The 20,961-nt window shown below is 44.7% G+C and overlaps 1 protein-coding gene across 1 annotated transcript in view; it reads right to left on the bottom strand.

Moving 5' to 3' along the window:
* NMT2 (N-myristoyltransferase 2) overlaps window positions 1–20,961 on the bottom strand; it is a 71,634-nt gene that overhangs the window by 20,695 nt on the left and 29,978 nt on the right. The window contains exons 2-7 of the mRNA XM_047067288.1: window positions 10,202–10,337; window positions 5,638–5,782; window positions 2,414–2,532; window positions 2,226–2,317; window positions 1,984–2,100; window positions 395–565 (exon numbers count right to left, since the gene is read on the bottom strand). Coding sequence (XP_046923244.1) covers window positions 395–565; window positions 1,984–2,100; window positions 2,226–2,317; window positions 2,414–2,532; window positions 5,638–5,782; window positions 10,202–10,337 — 780 coding nt within the window. The remainder of the gene's footprint in view (window positions 1–394; window positions 566–1,983; window positions 2,101–2,225; window positions 2,318–2,413; window positions 2,533–5,637; window positions 5,783–10,201; window positions 10,338–20,961) is intronic.

Consider the following 20,961-nt stretch of genomic DNA (forward strand, 5'->3'; position numbering starts at 1 on the left):
AACTTTTGGAACAGTTCCTGAGAGCAGTGCAGAACAACGCGTGAATCTAAGCGTTTGGAAGGAAGAAAAATGGTAGTACTCTGGACATTTGAATTTCAAGACCACGGTGCCCTGGGTTCCCCAAGGTAGGGGCAGCACTAGTCTTTCCAACAGAAGAGACGCAGGAACACAGAACCGGCGCTGTTAGCAGGAAAACTTTTTATCGCCAGGTGGCTGTATGGTAGAATGGAAAGAACACTGGTCTCAGTGGTGCTTGGGTCTGGTCTCCACCTCTGCTACCAAACCAGCTACAAAAGAACAGGTAAAAGGCAAAGTTTCCCAGTTACATGTGAGAATACTACTGGTAGCCACTTGGCAGGAGGCAAGATTCAAGGTGAGCGTGCGGCACTGTTACCTGCATGTGGCCACTGGCTTGGGAAGAACCACTCCAGCGGTATAAACGGCCTGAAAAATACCTTCCAGGTTTACTCTTCTGGTTATTTCTCGAATTAACACCGGGGCTACCCGCTTTGATCTCAATTTCTTATGAACACAAAGAAAGTTGATTTCTACCATCTTCTTCACACTAAGAAAGATGTCAAAAAGTAGAGCAAATGTAAGACGAAAACGTTTTTAAAAACAAGACAACTCCCATAAAATTGCAAAGAGTAAGAAACCGAGAGACCTCCTTCAACAGAACATTAAAGAAAAACAGCCCATCGTTTAGACATTTCACAAACTCCGATGGATACGCTACTCCCCATATGTCCCCTGCCAAAATCACTATCACTATAGGCCATGGAGACCCAGACCCCCTTGTCCTGAAGACACTTGAGGACTCTGGTCTTTTGTAAGTTTTCACTTTAGAAAGTGGATAAGATGTACCTCGAAGTTTCTACATCTGTTTTTCCTGTAATGTATGCAATGAGGACAAGAACGGGGTCACCCAGATGCAGAATCTGGTAAGATGTTGCACTGGAATCTAATGCAATTCCTAGGTCCCCAACAGGTACCTTGGCCAGACAGAAGCTGGTAAGTTTCTGAGCTACGGTAAACCTTTCAGGGCTTCAAAGCCCATTTCCTGCACTGGTTCTAGATACACGGGCATTTCATTTGGCACCAAGATACCTTGACATCAAAAGTTTTTGAGCAGCAAATCAAGTAACCCAGTACAATGAAAGGTAAACAGACCTGTTATGGATTAGCTCTCTGACTTTCTGGGCTAAAGACCGGAGCAAAAACACAACATAGTTATCCAATGGATAAAAAGATTTTTTAAAAATCTCTCCTAAAATTTATTAAGATAATTTTTTTTCTCTAGAAATAAGTATGAAATACCTATTTATATCTTTATTCAGACACACACATAAAACATCTGGGTGTGTGGGGTGCCTGGGTGGCTCAGTCGGTTAAGCATCCGACTTTGGGTCGGGGCATGATCTTGAGGTTCTCAAATTCGAGCCCCGCATCGGGTTCTGTGCTGACAGTTCAGCACCTGGAGTCTGCTTTAGGATCTGTGACTCCCTCTCTCTTGGCCCCTCCCCTACCCAAACTCTCTCAAAAAATAAATGTTATAAAAAAAATTAAAAACAAAAAAAATAACATCAGAGTGTCTGCATGTATGAGACTGAGAGGCAGACACAGAGCTGCCCTTTTTTTGTTGTTCACGGTCCAGTTTTCTTTTTTTTTTTCTTTTTTTTTTTTTATATGAAGTTTATTGACAACTTGGTTTCCATACAACACCCAGTGCTCATCCCAAAAGGTGCCCTCCTCAATACCCATCACCCACCCGCCCCTCCCTCCCAGGTCCAGTTTTCTTTGATTAAATCAACTTTATCTTTTTGAGCAGTTCTAGGTTGGGCAAAACTGAGCAGAAAGCAGAGTTCCCGTAACCCCCTGCCCCCACCGTAAACAATCTGCAGGAGTAATCTTAAAAGCCCATTGGAACTGCAATTCTGGAAAAGTAACACATCAAAACTGACACGGACGAGCTTGAATACGTACCTGTCATAAATCCGAATGTTTGCCGGGATGGCACTGATGAACCCCACTAGCTTTTTGTTCGAAGACACTCTGACCCCACAGTGCCACTGAAGGAGCCAGCCTGGGGGACGCAGAGCCCTGAAGTCCATGCAGGCAAGGGAGACAGGTGCCGGTTAGTGTCCCGGGACCCGGGGAGAGACGGAGCCACGCGGTCCCGACCGCCCGCGCCCGGGGCCGCCCCTCGTGGCGCCAGCGACACTCACCAGAGCAGGAACTCGGGCGAGTAGTCGAACCGGAACATGCTCTCCTCGTCTTCCACGTAATTCTCATTTAACAGCGTGTACAACTCCTTGAGCTGTAATATCAAGCGAGCGTCCTTTCTATGGCGCTCGGAACCAACTCGGAAGCAATTTGTGCGAAGGCAGGTGCTGAACGGAAGGCCTGTACTCACCACATCGGCATTACCCAGATCTAAAGTGTCCCACATGAAACCCTGCGGCAGGGAATACGGCTCCCGACGCACGTTGTCCTTATCTGCTTCGATGGCACCGTGCGAGGTTATCACTTCATCTGGAGAGGGACACAGAGAAAGGCAGAAGGACAGAATATTCAACGACAAAGTATTCGGATGACCCAAAATGGTCCGTTCCGTAAAACGACACCATTTTTAGGGGCCTGGGGTGGAATATAATCTTTGAAACCATGCTACCGTTTCAGCCACTTCTGGAGTGACAACAGGGCAGCTGGGTAGTGGAGAGGGGCTGCTATCTCACCAATTAAATAAGAGGAGAAATCCTTTGTCATGCAGTGACAAGGTGTTTATTATGAAATGACAGGGACTTCTGAGCCTCAACCCCCAGATTACAGAGCCCCCACAGAGCACAGCTTGGAGTCCGTGTCCTCTTACTCTGCATTTCAAAAACCTGGTGGGGGGGGGAGGGAAGGGCTGCAGTGACCTCTGACCCCTCCCAGCAAAACCTACAACTAATTTCAGGACTGTTCACTGCTCTCCTCCTGGAATGTTGCCACTACAGCCAAAGTCATAAACGTGGCTAGCGATTTCCACAAAGGCGCCCTTTCCAGGTTCCTTCCCCACGGCTTCCCAATGCAACTGGAAGAGAACCCGGGCTCTTCCTGTGGCTGACGTCCACCTGGCCGCCCACCTGGCCTGGCTCTCCAGATCCATCCTCAGGGACCACCCTCAGGCTCATGGCTCACGGCTTCCCTCCCTCTGCGCGTGAGGCCCTTCTCCTGCTCGCCACGTGGCTGGCAGCTTGAGTGTTTTCAGATAGAAGCTTACGCATCGCTTTCCCCACAGCATCTTTCCCTGACTAAAGCTTTTTCCTGCCTGGAGGATGCTCTCCCTCCACCCCCACCTGGCCACCACTTTTATTGTCCTTCCCCATCACTGTTTCCCCGGTACGTTGCCCACGGCATTTAATAATGGACACTCAACAAAGAACTGATAAATCTTACTCAGCTGTCAAAAAGAAAGAAACCTTGCCGTCTGTGACAACACGGATGGACCCTAAAGGCATCATGGGAAGGGAAGTAAGTCAGAGAGAGAAAGACAAATACCGTATGATTTCACTTATATGTGGAACCTAAAAACCAAAAATTCTCAGCTCACAGACACAGACTGGTGGTTGTCGGGGGGTGGGGGTGTGTGTGAAATGGGTGAAGGGGGGTCAAAGGTACAAACTTCCAGTTATAAAAACAAGTTCATTCTGGGGATGTCATGTACAGCCCGTGATTTATTTGGAAGTTGCTACGAGAGAAGATCTTAAAAGTTCTTACTATAAGAAAAAGAAAAACTGGAACTTTGTGTGGTAATGGATGGTAACCAGACCCGCTGTGGGGGTCATTTTACAATGTATGCAAACACTGTATCCTTATGTTGTACACCTGAAATTAAAACAATGCTATATGTCAATTATACTCCAATGAATAAATAAATAAACAGAACCGGAAGGAAAACAAGGAACAAATACCTGCTGAATTAATGACCCTCAGGTACAGGTTCATGGCATCACCTTTTTAGGGGTGGAAGCCACAGGATCTGTACCAGCTACAAGGGGTTTCATTTTCTCTTTCTAACCCCTGCCTTTGTCACATCCCTCTTTATATCCGCTCCACCAGCTCACCCCCCCCCATGAATACCTGAGGCTCCATCAGGCCAGTCTGAGTAGTCAGATTCTCAGCTGCTCCCTTAGAGTCCCTCCAGGACCTCTGCTTAGAGTCAGGCTACAGGAGGCTTTCTTGTCCCCCAGGGCACTGACCTAAAAACCACCAACAGCTTGCCAAGCAGCACTCAGCTAAACCTAAAACATTCAGTCAATAGACCTACACTGCTTTAGCTAACGGTCCCTCGATTCAATGGCATTTAAAATCCTGTAAATTCATGCTAGAGTCTCCCTCCACTACCAAATACATTTATTTCTAGAGCCTGAAAGAAAAGACCAGTGAGGATAACTGCTTTCTTTTATCTTTCACACTCCAAATCCCATGGTTTTTAACATGTGTGGCTGCGAGATGAGCGGTAACTTTAAAAAGTGTGAAAACCACTATTTGAAGGCACAGACGATTGTTCTCTGATTTTTATACGACAAAACTGGTTATTTGTACGTAAGTGAACTATTATGAGATCTGGATGACACGTAACCCTTTACCTGACACAGATGCTGGAAGCTGAACAATCAAGAAGGAAAAACACAGAAATAATTATCATCTATCTTCATATGAGGATAACAGTAAGCAGTGGGTTTAGATTTTAATGCAGTTAAAACAATTTTAGTGCATTTACATCATCACCCTTTTTACTGTGAAAAAGAGAACACTTCAAACGATGTTTATGGACGTGTAACAGGAGAAAGAGCGATGCCCGCTGCCCGAGGGGCCCCCGGAGACCGCCCGAGGGGCCCCGTCCCCTCGCTGTGCTGCCATGTTCTCCCGCCGCTAACAATTAACACCAGTGGTGAGTGTGCAGAATCCTCTTGTTAAGAGGCATAACATTTTCCATTTCAATTAGGTTTAATAGGGAAAATTTCCTGTGTCTTTTGGAATAACTGAGATGTGAGACGGCTAAAAATTTATGTACAGGGAAAACTCTTCCGTGAAGCTTAAAACCAAAACTGGTTCTGAGACTGTCTTTTATATATATATATATATATATATATATATTTTTTTTTTTTTTTAAGTTTTTTTAAAACTTTTTTTATTTTGGGGGAGAGAGAGAGGGCATACAAACAGTGGAGGGGCTCAGAGAGAGACTCCCAAGCAGGCTCCACACTGTCAGTGAGGAGCCTGATGTGGGGCTCGAGCTCATAAACCGTGAGATCATGACTAAGCCGAAACCAAGAGTCGGATGCTTAAACAACTGAATCACCCAGGCGCTCCCTTTTACACATTTTTAAAAATATACCAATGTTTCAAGTGAGAAACCTGGTTTTTTTTTATAGGAAGAGGAATGCGACTCTAAAACTGTTTCTCCTGAAAGCCAATATCATGACGCGATATTTATATTTTAAAGAAAAATATGACTTTTGTGTAAATTTCTAATCTGTGACATAAAGCAAATATGTTAAGTGAAGTTCCTTTTGTGTTTTTTGTTTGTTGTCAACCTAGCTGTGTTTTGGGGTGGGGGAGGGGGGGTGCGGAAAAGGCAGAAAAGCTTACTTAATTTGGGTACCGGCTGGGTGTCCCAAAACTGGTATCTGTGTTTGGCAGCCTCATCAATGTTCCTGGCGGGGCCCTGGCATGCGGACAACAGCTCCATTGCTCTCTGGATATCCTGCAACTTCTGCATTGGAATGGTGGGATTCTATAACAGCAAAGACACACAGACACAAAGATGAGGAAGCTTACATGGCTCCAAAACCTGGGCCAGACACGTGTGTATCTGCCCTGGAGACTACAACACCAAAAACACAATCTTCCTCTAAGCCTGGTCAGGGTCTTGGGCTCAAGCGCTAACGCACTAAAACAGAAGTGAACGCATTATGTTAAAGATCACAACAGCTCTGTAGCTTTAATGGGGCTTTGACAGTTTTGGAAATCTGAGGTAAAGCCAACCACCCGCTGGCTTCAGGGTCCCACCTGGCTGCGAGGGGTCGTCACCATCACTCATCTGGAAGGAGTGGCAGGGAGGAGTGACACGCATGCATGAGTCACTGCCCTACAGCAGCCAGTCAGGCACACCCTTGGTGTCACTGTTAGGGTTAATGCTCGGCAGCGGCAATGTGGGGACAAAGGAAAGGACTGCTAGGATGCAAACCAGGCAGAAAAGGGAAATTTTAGTTCAAAAAAAAAAAGGAAAAAGAAGACAGAAAGAACGGTGAATTGAGTGCTAAGCTGGGAAGGAAGTTAACCAAGAAAGAAAATCTCACTACGTATGCCTTCCTCCTGGACCACCCCCTGCCCTCTCCCAGCCCCGATCCTCCTCCAGAGACAAAACCTTCCAAAGAGCAGTTTCTTCCGAGAGTTTAGCTCTTTGGCAACCACAGCCTGTTTTCCCCAACCCAAGTGTTGGAAACTAACCTTTTTTAAGTAAAACATATTCTCAGTCTGGAAAAATGAACGTATCTTTAAATTCTAAGGTTCCTTCCTCGAAGCCAATATTCCTCTTATCTCTGAAGATTCCCAGCTCTTTTTTTTTAATCCCTCAAATAATGTAATTCCACATGGAAAATGAGACTATTCCTAAAATGAGAGCACGCAGTGCTGAATAGTAAAATCACAGAGTTTTTTCAATACACAAAATGATTAGTTTTTGAACTTTGATGCCACACGAAGAATGCTCTTCATGTAGTTCAGAAGTGGTTGACGAGAATTTCAGAGCCCTTCGGTTTTCCTGTATGTCAACACACCATGGGCACCAAGGAGAGGTACCATCGACACTCGCTGGTTTATTAACAGTGGCTCTGGACTTCTGTTCAACTTTGAATCTGAGGTCTGTGGTCTGGGGTTGATCCTTTGACTTGGGAAGCTATACCCATGTGCCACAGTACAAAACAGGGTTTATTTAACACGGACTGCCCTGTCTTTGATTTGTCACTGGGTTTGCTTAGGATTCTTGCCACTACAATAACTTAAGGAAACAAAGTGCTGGAGTCTAACCAGAGATGGGCTGAGGTCAGTATCGTCTCCACTTCTAAGTCCAACGGCATCACCCAGGACTGCCACAATTCTGTAAGCTGTTTATCTGGTATTTTCATAGAGGTCTAAGTCACGAAGATCAGATTTCAATTACACATATTAACTTGAAAAAATACTTTGGCTAGTCCCATTTATTGTATTTTTAGATTTCTCTTGCTCTGGTCTCTTCTGAACCTCCAACATAAGAGGGACTGATTGCCAGCAAAATGAAATTTACATGCATTTGAACCCCCAACAAAGCAGTCTCTTTGAAGACCTATAATTTAACCAGGAACTCAGAGCACAGCATATTTCAACCAGTAATGCTTGAACACGCACCCGTTTATCTTTTTAAAAGCAAATCTGAACCTACACAGTGCCTGCACTGAATCTGTCATGCGAATTTTCCTTTCCTAATTTTGGAGTTAAATTCTCAATCCCTAACATACCAAACTCAAGCAGTTTTGCGACCGACATGAATCAGCATCTTTGCTCCAAAGGAGCCAATCCTATCTCAGCTCCATAAAGACCTCAGAGTGGTGTCAACCCTACCTCATTAGCCTCATCAGGTTGACTAGCAGTCTTTCCACAAAATGACCATTCATGAAATATTTATATCTGAATGCTCACTATTTTAAGTGCTTTCTTAAAGTAGATACAAGTGAGCACAATTTTCAAATCCGTGGTCATAAAGCAGCAAGGAAAATTCAGCTATGGTATTTTCTTTTTTTTTTTTTAATATAATTTATGGTCAAGTTAGCTAACCTACAGTGTATATACAGTGTGCTCTTGGCTTTGGGGGTTGATTCCCATGATTCATCGCTTACATACAACACCCAGCACTCATCCCCAGCTATGATATATTCTTAAAACTATCCATCCACCTTCCACACAGCAGCACCACCTGAGGGGAAACGATTTGGTGTTAGGGGAGGTGAGGACGTGTATCAACCCCATGTTAGCTTCCCGCTACCATATCCCTACGTCGGGCACACCTCTTTTCGTCGGTGGAATATTAAATACCAACAGTGCCCTTTACCCTTTATTTTCTCAATTTAATACCTTGGAAAAATGTCCAGGCCCTCCACCACTAAGACGTCTAAAGAATCCAGACAAATACCATCTTATTCTGGCCCGTGAGTGCAGAGGAGGGCATGGCCGAAACACCACCCGCTGTAATTTACAGGGTTATCCAGAGCCAGCATCTGGTGTAAGGGAAAGAAGCCCCAGTTTAAAACAAAATGCAATGGAGGGGCGCCTGGGTGGCTCAGTCGGGTAAGCGTCCGACTTGGGCTCAGGTCATGATCTCACAGTTCATGGGTTCAAGGCCCACATCAGGCTCTGTGCTGACAGCTCAGAGCCTGGAGCCTGCTACAGATTCTGTGTCTCCCTCTCTCCCTGCTCCTCTCCCACTCACACTCTGTGTGTGTCTCTCTCTCAAAAAAAAATTTTAACCTTAAAAAAAATTTTAACCTTAAAAAAATTTTTTTTAAACAAATGCAATGGAGAAAGGCCCACGTTAAAACATTGCGATGTATTCTCAACTTAAAAAGAAAATAATTTCTCTACCATATGATGCAAGCAGTTCCTCCTGTGGTGACTAGCTCTAGTTTCTTGTAAGTGACCTTCAGAAGTAAAGGAAGAGTGCAAAACCACTGGGGGGTGTGGAGAGGGCAACAGGCTGACGGTGATGGGAGAAGCAATACGGAGGGTCACAGCGGCATAGAAGTGACACCGCAGGGATCCGACGAAGCGACTGAGGAACGGGAAAAATGAGTTTACGGTGCACCTTAATTGAGTGACCTCGGAAAGTATGCCAGGTGGACAGAGTATTTATTACCTGAGAGACGAGCTGAAAAGCGAGGGGCGGGGGAAGACCCCGTTTTCTTCTCACCCCACAGAGGGAAAACTGGGCAAAGTAAGTATCCTCTCAGTGACTCCTGGTCCTTACGAGGAAAACAGTAACAACAAGAGAGACTGCCTGCAAGTTCGCTTCTCGTGATAAAGTGTCAACTGTGCACAAGGAAAAAAACCTTCAACCCCACGAAACTTGCATAGTGCTAATAACCACCATGTAGGCAGTGCTTTATAATACAGAGATCATTTAACTGTAACCTCCTCCTCACGGCCCCGTGAGTTGGGGCAGGAGGCAAAAGGCATGACCCCCACGCCGCAGGTGAGGACACAGGCGCAAAGGGGGTGACACCCACGCGTCTCGTGAGCCCACATTCCCCGGTCCACTCCCGAGCCCTTTCCGCTATACCATGCGCTACCCAGGAAACCCACACGGAGCTGTGACCATCCGCGTCATCTCTGCCTCGTCCTCCTTCGAATCTTGCCCCTTTCCACGCTGTGAGTTTCTTGCATCAAGAAGGCTCTGTGCGTCCCTGTGGCCAGCACACAAGGCCTGTGTTCACGGCCAGGGGGACCGCGGCTGGCCACACAGGAAGGGGCGCCTGCCATCTGTCCCACCAGAGCCCCACGAGGCCGGCAATCTGCCAACACGGGGCTCAGCGGGACAACTGCTGGTTTGGTCCTGGATGGGTGTTTCTCCAGCGGGAATGTTAGGAGCGATTTCCCACCCTCGGCAATGGAATTTGAGAACGGCCACTGAAGACTGCTCAGACCCAAAGTCAACGGAAGACTTACCCGTGGCTGCTCCCGCTGAAATCTGCTGCCAGATGGTGTTGTGCTATTCAGGTAATTAGACAGACACCCAGAAAAATTACAATGTGAATATCTTCTGAACTAAAAGTAATTAAATAGTAAGTGTAACTTCAAAAAAAAAAAAAAAAAAAAAAGCACACCTAACAAGCTCCCAATGAGACTTAACTTCTTTCGCTACAATCTACGTACTAATTTGCTCTGAGAAAAAGGAAAATTGCAGGCTCTATCCACATACACACAAAAACTCAGTCTGTACCTCTTAGTTATTCAGGTACTTAACATCAGCTTCAGGAGGCTGTAAATAGCCTCCAGGTACAGTGCCCTCCAGCATACAGTCACAGCAAATCCCTAAGGGTGCCCCAACACGGCACCGAGCTGCACAAAGCAGTTCTCGCGTGCTTGAGAAACCACAGAGGTGACAGTAAAACAGGGGGCTCACTTTTGAAGGCTGCTGGATTTTAATCTCCTGGGAATCAGATGCCGAGTCTGACTTGGTGCCTCCGGAATTTGGTTTCTCCTTTTTTCGCTTCTGCTTCTTCTTTTTCTTTTTGGCACCCAAGTCTGCTCCGGGACTTCTGTTAGGAAATTTACAGAGGGCAAAACAAGAACAAAAAATCATTATATAAAGTTAATCATTTAGGACAACACAAATTAGACACAGGCAGGGGGAAAAAAAGCTGTCAGGATGCATGATACCGTGATTTATAAGAAACGAAGATATTTGATCATTCAGATGACCAAGTATATAGCTCTCGTACCTATTTCCTACGTGACAAGAGCTTAAAAATGTCTCTTATGTTAATGATGTGACTTTTGGAAAGCGCCTAAGGATGGGGGCTGGTTGCCAGCGGTGCCTACCATGTGTTAGACGTTTGGAACTTTCAGTCCCAGCCCCCAACCCCCAGGGAGGAGAGAGGGGGGCAGCAGAATGGCCAATGACTTCATTAGTCACGTCTACGTAACAAAGCCTCTATAACAACCCAAAAGGGCAGGGTTTGGAGAGCTTCTGGGCTGGTGAACACGGGGAGGTTCAGGGAGAGTAGCGGGCTCAGAGAGCACAGAGGCTCCACACCCCTTCCCCACACCTGGCCCTGCGTATCTCTCCCACGGGGCGCACCTGATTTCTTTTCTGATAACCCGGTGATCTAGTAAAAAAAAAAAAAAAAAGTTTCTCTCGGTTCTGTGGCTGTTCTAACAAATCGAATCAGAGCAGGGGTCTTGGGAACCTCTGATTTACAGCTGGTTGGTCAGAAGTTTAGGTGACAGCTTGGGTTTGTAGCTGGCGTCTGAAGTGGGGGGACAGGGTAGGGTGGGAGCAGTCTGGCGGGACTGAACCCCTACCCCAGGGAATCTGATACTACTTCTGGGTAGACAGTATCACGGCACAACTGTATGAGAATTCTACTTGTGACCTAGAACTGCCTGGTGTCCTGTGGGAAGCCCCACCCCCTCACACACAGGATGGGATTAGATCCAGAAACTCACAACAGGATGTAAAGCAGGAAATGAAATTTAGATGCAAAGTTAACAGGACAAGTAACAAAGAATCATCAGTCTACACTCAGTCATAGTACAGGTGCTTAGATCTCAGATATCATTAGAGCAGGAAGACTGTAGATACAGATCATATTTTATCATGGAAGTCAAACAGCTCTCACATGTATCACTGCTCTGCTAACCTACTTTTTAGTCAGCCCTTTAAGGGAGAGATACATGTAAAAAACTCCATTATAAACATCTCTTGGGTACAACAAGCCACTAATCTCAACACCACAGAGCCAAAGAAACCACTTCTCTGCAGAAGGGAAATTGTCCTTAATAAATAATTTAACAAGAGGAATGAACAACAAAAAATTCTACGTGAAAAAAAAAAAAAAACGTTCACTGGTAAAACATTTCTGTCTGGAACTCTTGTCAACTTATGGCTGTCACCTTCTGAAAGAGCAAAAGAAACACAGAGAGATTTGCAATTTCCAGTTAACTGGGTCTACGCTACCAAAGTATTCCCAGAAGGTAAGTTAAAATTCAGAGTCCGAGATTACTACTGCATTATTGCCTGGATGTAGGGAAAAGTGATAGAAACAATCAGTTCCATTCTATTGTTCTCAATTATCTGTTGCTGCCTGCTTTCTCTCTTGAATTTTTACCTAATTATCAAATATATACATGCATCATACAAGACACAAATCTTACTGATAAATATTAACAGCTTTAGAACATTGTCCTTCAAAGGCAGCCAATGGTTTTTCTGGTATATATTCTTCCAAAATATTCTTTCTTCTCTAAGCATGGCTTAATTTTTACTATGAATAAGTTGGGTTTTTTTTTTCTTTTTCTTTTTTTCCTTTTTGACGGACCATATTATGTGTGAGAGCAGGGTAGGGGCAGAGAGAGAGGGAGAGAATCCCAAGCCGGCTCCACACTGTCAGCTCAGAGCTGGATGCAGGGTTCGACCCCATGAACCGTGAGATCATGACCTGAGCTGAAATCAAGAGGTGGATGCTCAACCGACTCCAGACACTCCTATCACGAATAAGTTTTAAACAAAAACCGAATCTTAAAAACGTACCATTTGCTGGGGCCCCTGGGTGGCTCAGATGACAGAGCATCTGGGCTCAGTAATGATCTCACGGTTTGTGGGATTGAGCCCCACGACAGGCTCTGTGCTGACAGCGTGGAGCCTGCTTGGGATTCTCCCTCTCTCCCTCTCGCTGCCCCTCCCCCACTCACACAGGCTTGTGCACACGTGTTCTCTCTCTCTCTCTCAAAAATAAACAAACATTAAAAAAAAAAAAACAACATACCATTTGCCAGCTTGCTTTTTTTCTCCTTCCACTTAATGTTCCTTAGACTCCTTTCCATGTCAGGATACACCGAGCTACCTCATTTCTTTTTAGCAGGTGGAAAGCATTCCATTGTGTAAATATGTATTTTATTTAACCAGTCCTATATTAAAAAATGCTACTGCCAAAAAAAAAAATTCTGGTATTTATATCTTTATGCTTTCACAAAGGTGGAAATGCTAGGTCAAAGAGCACGCACATTTCTAGTTTTAGTAAGAAAATTAAGATCACTTTACTAAACTGTACCAATAGGCTCTCCACCAACAGTAAATCAGTTTCTGGTTCTGCATGTAAAGAGCTTAGAAATCAGTGCTCCATCCTAACAGACTGAAAAATCAACAATTCCTACTGGATCCAAGAGAAAGGCAAGGGCACCGGGCAAACTAGAGGCCCCAAGACTGGAGATGGATGGGTGAATACAGGGTATTGAGGCTTCCCAGAGCAAAGCCAGAGGAGTGCACATCTCCATGGGAGCCGCTGCTCAAGGAAGAAAACCCCAAATGTAGGGCGTGTGGGTGGCTCAGTCGGTTAAGTGTCCAACTTTAGCCCAGGTCATGATCTCATGGTCTGTGAGTTCAAGCCCTGCATCAGGCTCTGTGCTGACAGCTCGGAGCCTGGAGCCTGCTTCGGATTCTGTGTCTCCCTCTCTCTTTGCCCCTTGCCTGCTTGCAATCTGTCTCTCTTTGTCTCTCAAAAATAAACATTAAAAAAAATGGAAGGGGAGGGGAGGGGAGGGGAGGGGAGGGGAGGGAAGGGAAGGGAAACCCCAAATGTAACAGACCAAGTGCTGGGGCCTGCGTGTGGAGAAGGGGACCCACACTTTACCTCCAGGAGCCCAATCAGGTTCCCACAGCAAATACCAGACAAAACTCCTCACACATGCCTGGCAGTGGGAGGCGAAGAGGTGACGTTCTGAAATCCGCCAGTGCACCGTTCTCAACAAGGCCTGGCCCTGGGAGAAACCAGTCGACCAGAGCCTAACAGACATGGGGAGAGGAAATACCCGACCCCAGCCCACTGTGGCATCCTGTCCCACATACGGGGGAGAAGAAAACTGAAGAAAGCACAAGTGAGTTCGCAGTCCAGAGGCACAGGTTCACTAAAGGCCAGCAGGGGCCCAATAGCGGGACCACGGAACTTCCCCGGCCTCATCCTGCTTGCACTCTCTTTCTCTCTCAAAAATAAATAAGCATTAAGAAAAAATATTTGAAAAAAAAAAAAAAAAGAAAAAATATCTGAAGTAACATGACTGAGAATTTCCCCCATTTTGTCAGACACCAAACCACAGACCCAGGAAGCTCAGAGAACACCAAGGAGGATACATGTCAAAAAACACTCCGCCTCAGCCCAGGCATTATCATTTTCAAACTACTGAAAATCAAAGATTAAAAAAAACAACAACCCTGAAAGAAGTCAGAGGCAAAACACACCTCACCTATAAAGGAACAAAGAGCCGTTAAGTAGACGAGAACGTCAGTGTCCCAGCCTCTCTGCCAATACTGAAATATTACCATTCTTTTTCATCCCTGATCGTCTGACAGGTAGAAAAGTCTCACTGCAGATTTAATTTTTCTTTGTTTAATCAGGAGCGCGGCTATACATCTTTTCGTGTTAATGGACCACTTCTAGTTTTCCATGAATTGCTCACTCATATCCTCTTTCTGTTACCCCTCTCTTTAAAAAATTGATTTGTAGGTGGTCTTTAGAACCACGTGGATGGAACCTATCAGGTGTTAAGTATTTTTATTTCGGGCACTTTTCTTTCATCCTTCCAACGGCCCTGTGCAATACTGCTTCATGTCTGCATCACACTGTCTAGGCTGTTGTGTATAATTTAGATTGCAAATACTCTGCCCGGTGTATTTTTTATGGTATCTTCTCCTGTACAGACATTTAACATTTTGGTGGAGCCTAATATTTAAAAAATTTTCCCCTGTAGCTTCTGGGGCTTTTAAACATTGCTTATTAGAAAGACCTTGCCTATTCCAAAACTATATGATCATCCTTCTGTGTTGTCCCTCTATTGACTCTATGACTTTTGGAAAATAATATTTAGCTTTCCAATTCATTTGGAATAAAAGTGTGAAGTACCATGTCTCTATTTTTCAAGAATACATTATAAACACAAGCCCCGTTGTAACATAACTTGTTATTACTGGGTCACACTGCACCTGCTAAAGACTGATAAGCAAATACAATAAGGGAGGCAGACCGGCCGATTTACTGGATGCAATGACATAGTGAGCTTCTCTTTTTGCCAGATACCATGCCGGGTGCAAGCAATTTCCAAACATGTCTGAAAATTCTTTGATACTTTTCCCAACAAAAGGTGGAGTCAATTCCTCTCCCCTCGAATCTGGGCAAGCTTGTCACCCCTGCTCTTTACCCAGCAGGAGTGACACCGTGTGATTCTGGAGGCTAGGTCACAAAAGGCCATGCAGTTTCCACCTGGCTCCCTGAGGATGTCACTCTGGGGGCAGCCAGGAGCCATGGAAGAGGTCCAAGCACCCCAAGAGGGCCGGGCCAGCGGATGGCGGACAGGGCACCGGCCTGGCCTCCGGGCAGCTGCCGGCAGCAACGGGGGCGGGGGGAGGGAGCCCGGCAGGAATACCAGCTCCGTCAAGCCTGCACCTGCACAAGATACCAAGCAAGAAACTGCCTTTCCACCTCCTTACCCACAGCAGGTGCGAGCATAACGAAGTGACCGCTGTTCTGTGTCACTACCTTGGCGATGATTTGTTACACAGCAATAAATCTGGATCAGAAATGCGGTGCCTGGAAATGGAGGGCCACTCTAATAAATCCCCAAAACACAAGGCAAGGGCGCCAAGAAAAAGGGAGACAGTATTTCATGTCATGATCATTTCAGTGACTTTTTCATTTTCAAATATGGAATCTGATCGAGGAAGGGAGACCCGTGTTACATACTACAGGAACATTTATAAAGCTGTGGCCGGTGATGATGTACAGAAAATGTACCTACAAGCTGATGATCTAACTAAAAAGATTTCTGAGCAGGGGGTTGCAGCTGCTGGCTTTGCCCAGCTGTTGATAATGGCAAGAGAGAGATCAACTGAAGAATAAGCTATTCCGTTTCCGAGTGGAAGTCAGAGCACATATAAACTCACCCAGTACTTTGTAGGTTAAAAAATAAGTGTTCCTCATCCCCAGCATCTCCAGAAGGCAAGGGGTTTGCATATTAAGAAATGGCCTCAGGACAGAAACTCAACACTAGGGTGGAGCTGTATGACCCTTTGTGAGGACCTGAGAAAGATCTAAGGTGGTGCCTCTGGACGTTCCAGACAGACAAAAGGCCTTCTAAATCTCTTGAAGGATGGGACTTGTCTATCCTCTGTAAACAGAGCTTCTAAGAATCTCTTTCCTACAGCATCCTTACCAGGAACCCAAAGAGAAAAGCTTATCTGAAAGAAGAGAATTCTGGGTGGCTTTTGTCTAACAGAGTGGATTAAAATGAAAACTGCAGGACAGCCCCCAACACCTTTCTAAAAACATTATACTGCTTGAAAGAGAGCAGAACAAAATGGAAACAAGACTTTGGACCCTCAACCTTTTATAGGCAGGAAGCAGACAAAGGTTACTCACTCAGGTGCAAAGTCCATTTTCTTTTGGAAGGGTGATTGGAAAGCCAGCACCAAGAGCCCGAAAGACAAGACACCAGAGCCACGGAGGACAGCTCCCAAGGACTGGGACTGAACTTGGATTCAGGAGCTGGAGACACTGATGAGGGAGCGTGGGGCAGGTTGAGGGCAAAGTGCAGGCTAACAGCAGCCTCTCCCCCTGCCCCTCACCATGGGACATGTATGATATTCCTTGGACACTCCAGGCTACCCAAAAACAGGAAAGGACAAAAACAAACAAAAAAGGTTAAACTGATAAGAATATCCACCAGCTTACCAGAAAAAGGCAATCCCATCATAGCCTAAAGTCCAGGAACTCCCGACTGTCTTAATACTTTGCAACAGGGAGAAACAACCTTAGCTTGACAATAGCTAGGCCTCCAGAAAGTCTTTAGCATGTGAAAGTCTGTTTGGGAAACTCCCTCTTGACTCTATGTCCCCCCACTCCATAAAACAATGTCTCCCCACAACCCCGATGCAGCTCTTCCTGCCCATGGTTCCCGTCCATGAGCTTCAATAAAATCACCTTTTTGCGCCAAAGACATCTTCGAGAATTCTTTCTCGGTCATCAGCTCTGGGACTCACAAACCCATCACCCCAAAACCTCATCAATACGCTCCTGATTGGATTTCAGAACTGCCACAGACCATTGAGTATGGTTTGCTCTCTACTAACCCGCTCTGGGATGGAAATATCCACCAGGGCTCTCTGACATCTGTCCACCATTTCACAAGGGATGTGTAGGAAGTGGACATGATCACACCTAGACTTAGTTTACATGATGAGATCCTAGACTTAAAGCTTGAGCCTGATATATAAGCCAAAACACAGATATGATTCTGGAAAGGGTCTTAGGGAGAGTAAATGTAGTCCACATATGGGAGAATATAATTTTTGGCCAGAAGATGGACTGTGGTAGTTTTCAACACGCACTCAACACTTTTAAGACTCCTTCCAAATGAAAGATGGTGTAACAGACAGTTCACAATTGGTTACTGCTTAGTTTTCACCGGAGACTAACGTTTCTAAAAGTAAAAGGTCTGATCGACGTAATTGAGACTGCCAAGAAATGACCAGAAAAGCAACTCTGTATGCAGGGAAAGTAAGACATGTCTTTTATAAGAAAGTTATGAAGAATGGGAATACATTTTTATTGAGGGAAAAGTAGTAACTTGTCCTAAAATGAGACTGGCTATTTAAAGAGGGAAAACTTAAAACAAAATCTGAATGTGAGAAGAAAGTTGTAGAAGGTCTGTGAAGGAAATCATTGCTTTTTGGGTTTTGTTTTGTTTTGTTTTGTTTTGTTTTGTTTTTTTGAGAGAGAGAGAGAGTGAGTGCATTCGAGCTGGAGAGGGACAGAGGAAGGGAGAGAGAATTCCAAGCCTGCTCCACACCTAACACGGATTCCATGTAGGACATGATCCCAAATCAAAAGGTGGATGCTCAGCTGAGCCACCCAGGAGCCCCGTGAAGGGAATCTTTGGAAAAGAATTTTATGTGTGCTTAGGACTCAGGCAGGCATGAATGAATTTTAAAAGGACACCTGTATTAAGGATGAAGCTTGGCTCTTCTCTCTGTTAAAAAGACAAAGTTTTCTCGGATTGTTGGTCTCCTCTTGATAAGAGATTGTAAACAAAGCTTTTTTTTCTTTATCTGCCCAGAAAAACAGTTTCTATGCTGTGTCTTTATCAGGTGTTTGATTACTTAAGACAACAGAAACTTCTCATTATTAAAGGACCTAAGTTTTGCTAACAACTTAGGTACCCTTCCACCCTTGGTTAAACAGATAATTAAATATTAAGTTTTGTAATGATCTGTAATCCTATTTGGGTATGTGCTTTAAAACCTTCTGAAGTTTTTAACAAAAGTTCCTAAATACCCAAATCTAAATGAAGTCTTTTTGACTAATTAGGCATGTTCATTTGGAATGTTATTTGGGGAACACTGTTAAATAAATGATAAACCTTCTTAGGTTATGTTGTATGGGTAAATGGTATCACTGTTCTTATATAAAATCTCTCAAGTTTTAATATGTCTTGGTATAAGGTCATCACTTGGCATTGTTTTTTTTGTTTAATGTTTATTTTTGAGAGAGAGAGAGAAAGAGGCAGAGTGTGTATGGGGGGAGGGGCAGAGAGAGAGAGGGAGACACAGAATCCGAAGAAGGCTCCAGGCTCTGAGCTGTCAGCACAGAGCCTGATGAGGGGCCCGAACTCAGGAACCGCGAGATCATGACCTGAGCCAAAGTCGGAAGTTTAACTGACTGAGCCACCCAGGCGCCCCATCCCTTGACATTCTAATTGGTGAAACGCTGCATGTCACAGAAATAACCTAATTTCCTTGCCAACTGCATTATAATGAACTCTCATCAAATCTTTAAACATGGCCATTTTTGAGTCGTTTATACTTTGCCTTTGCTCTTGGAAAGTGTGTTTCATGTTCAAGGAGATTCATTGAAAGGGCTTTTGATAACTACAGGTTTCTGATATCTTTAAGATCGTAAAATTAAACTGGGTAAGAACTAAAGGAAAAGCTGCATTCAAACAGAACAAGAAGTGGCAACAAGGGACTGAATGGACTGAGGAAGATGACAATAGTTTTGTGACTCTGGTTTGAGCTGGTTCTCTAACGTTTGCTCTTCCAGATTTAAGGAAACTGTCATACCTATGACTTGCATAAACATGATAAAATATTCCTTTGTGAACAAACTGAAACATTTATCTTTCCTCCCTTCCCAAACCCTCTAGATTTCGGAAACTCTCAGCGAGCCTTCTTTCCTTCATGGCAATTAAAATTATTTGCATAAGTTCAATAAAAATCTGTCCTCCTTGTAACAGGACACCACTGGAAATGCTGGTTACGCTATCAAGGTTTTGACTGGAATGTCATACTGGAGAGACACACACAGACTCCAATATGACCACACAGCTTCAAGGAACTAATTCAGGTTGACTTCATGCAGCCAACAGAGCGCTTGCAAATGGTGGCCTGACTCTGCTTAGAGTTCCCAGCAGTCTTAGGAGGTGAGTAAAGAAGGTCACTTCCTGATGGCTGCAGGAAACCGTAGGATGTTTTGGGGACCTCAAGAAGAGGAATTCGTCCAAATCTATAGGTATTTCAGGCGATCTTTTTTTTTTTTTTTAATTTATTCATTTTGAGAGTTAGCATGCACGTGAATGGAAGAGAATGTGGGGGAGGGGCAGAGAGAGAGGGAGACAGAGAATCCCAAATAAGCTCCCTGCTGTCAGTGCAGAGCCTGATGGGGGCTCAAACTCACAGACCATGAGATCGTGACCTGAGCTGAAGTCGGACACACTTAACCGACTGAGCCACCCAGGTGCCCTACTGCAAGGCGAATCTGAAGGCAAGTATTTGGCTTGGTTTCTGGCCCTGAGAAGCTATTAAAAGTTCAATCTAAAATTCATCATAGGGGCGCCTGGGTGGCTCAGTTAACCGCCAGACTTTGGCTCAGGTCATGATCTCCCAGTTGGTGGCTTCGAGCCCTGCATTGGGCTCTGGGCTGTCAGCTCAGAGCCTGGAGTCTGCTTCAGATTCTGTATCTCCCTCTCTCTCTGCCCCTTCTCAGCTCACACTCTGTCTCTCTTTCTCTCTCTCTCTCTCAAAAATAAATAAACGTTAAAAAAATGTTTTTTTAATTCATTATAAAAAGTCCCAGCAAAGCAGATTTATAAGAACTTATACAATGACTATTCTTGCTGTGCTTATGCCAATAATTCGGCCAAGTTTTTTAAAACTGGACTTGTTTTACAAACAGATTAGTCTACTTTGGCTATCTCTGATGAAAATGAGAGTGATTTTAATTTTTTTTTTAATGCTTATTTATTTTTGAAAGAGACAGAGACAGAGTGAAAGCAGGGGATGGGCAGAGAGAGAGAGAGAGAGAGGGAGACACAGAATCAGAAGCAGGTTCCAGACTCTGAGCTGTCTGTCAGCACAGAACCTGATGCGGGGCTCAAACCCATGAACAGTGAGATCATGACCTGAGCCGAAGTTGGACACTCAACCGACTGAGCCACCCAGGCACCCCAATAGAGTGATTTTAGAGAGAAAATTTATATTTCAGTAACACACCTTTTGGGATATAAAATTCTAGCTTTGGTGGTTTTGGGATGTTTGTCGCTTGCCTAAGCTAGACAACTTGAGGTAAACTTCAGAGAATGGGCACAATAGCTCATGTATAGAGACAATCTTCTTGCCTATTACTCAGCGGGGATAATAACAGGACCCCGTGGGCACATGATTATTTTAACAGTTGGACAATAGGATGGACTTCTCAACGGTTGTATAAGTCAACTATCACCGTGACTTACTACATGGCTTACTTACTACGTGGCTGGGACAGCAAAACGCTCCTCGAAAGCCAGAGCAAACCCCACTCCATGGGTTAGCTATGGACTTGTGGAAATAGTGGATGGCCCACCTTCCTTATGATTAAAGTGGATGATGCACTTAGGGATGCCCATATCTCCCAGAGGAGTTGTCTCCTACATGCCAGTGATTCCTTGTAATCAGGACATTGTTAAAGCTAGACATCAGGCAAAGAGGGCTTCTTGATGGTTTTACCCTTCATCATGTTTGTCCCAGGAGCTGCCTCTATCAATGTAGAATTACAAGTAAAGGCTTTGGCTAAGCATACAGTGGCCACCTTTAATTAAACCCAGCAAATAGTCACCCTCCTAAATGATGAAACCACATAA

This window comes from Lynx rufus, unplaced genomic scaffold, assembly GCF_022079265.1.
Source record: "Lynx rufus isolate CCGP_SWC_20201006 ecotype Redwood Valley unplaced genomic scaffold, mLynRuf1.p SCAF_7, whole genome shotgun sequence".
Classification (NCBI taxonomy): domain Eukaryota; kingdom Metazoa; phylum Chordata; class Mammalia; order Carnivora; family Felidae; genus Lynx; species Lynx rufus.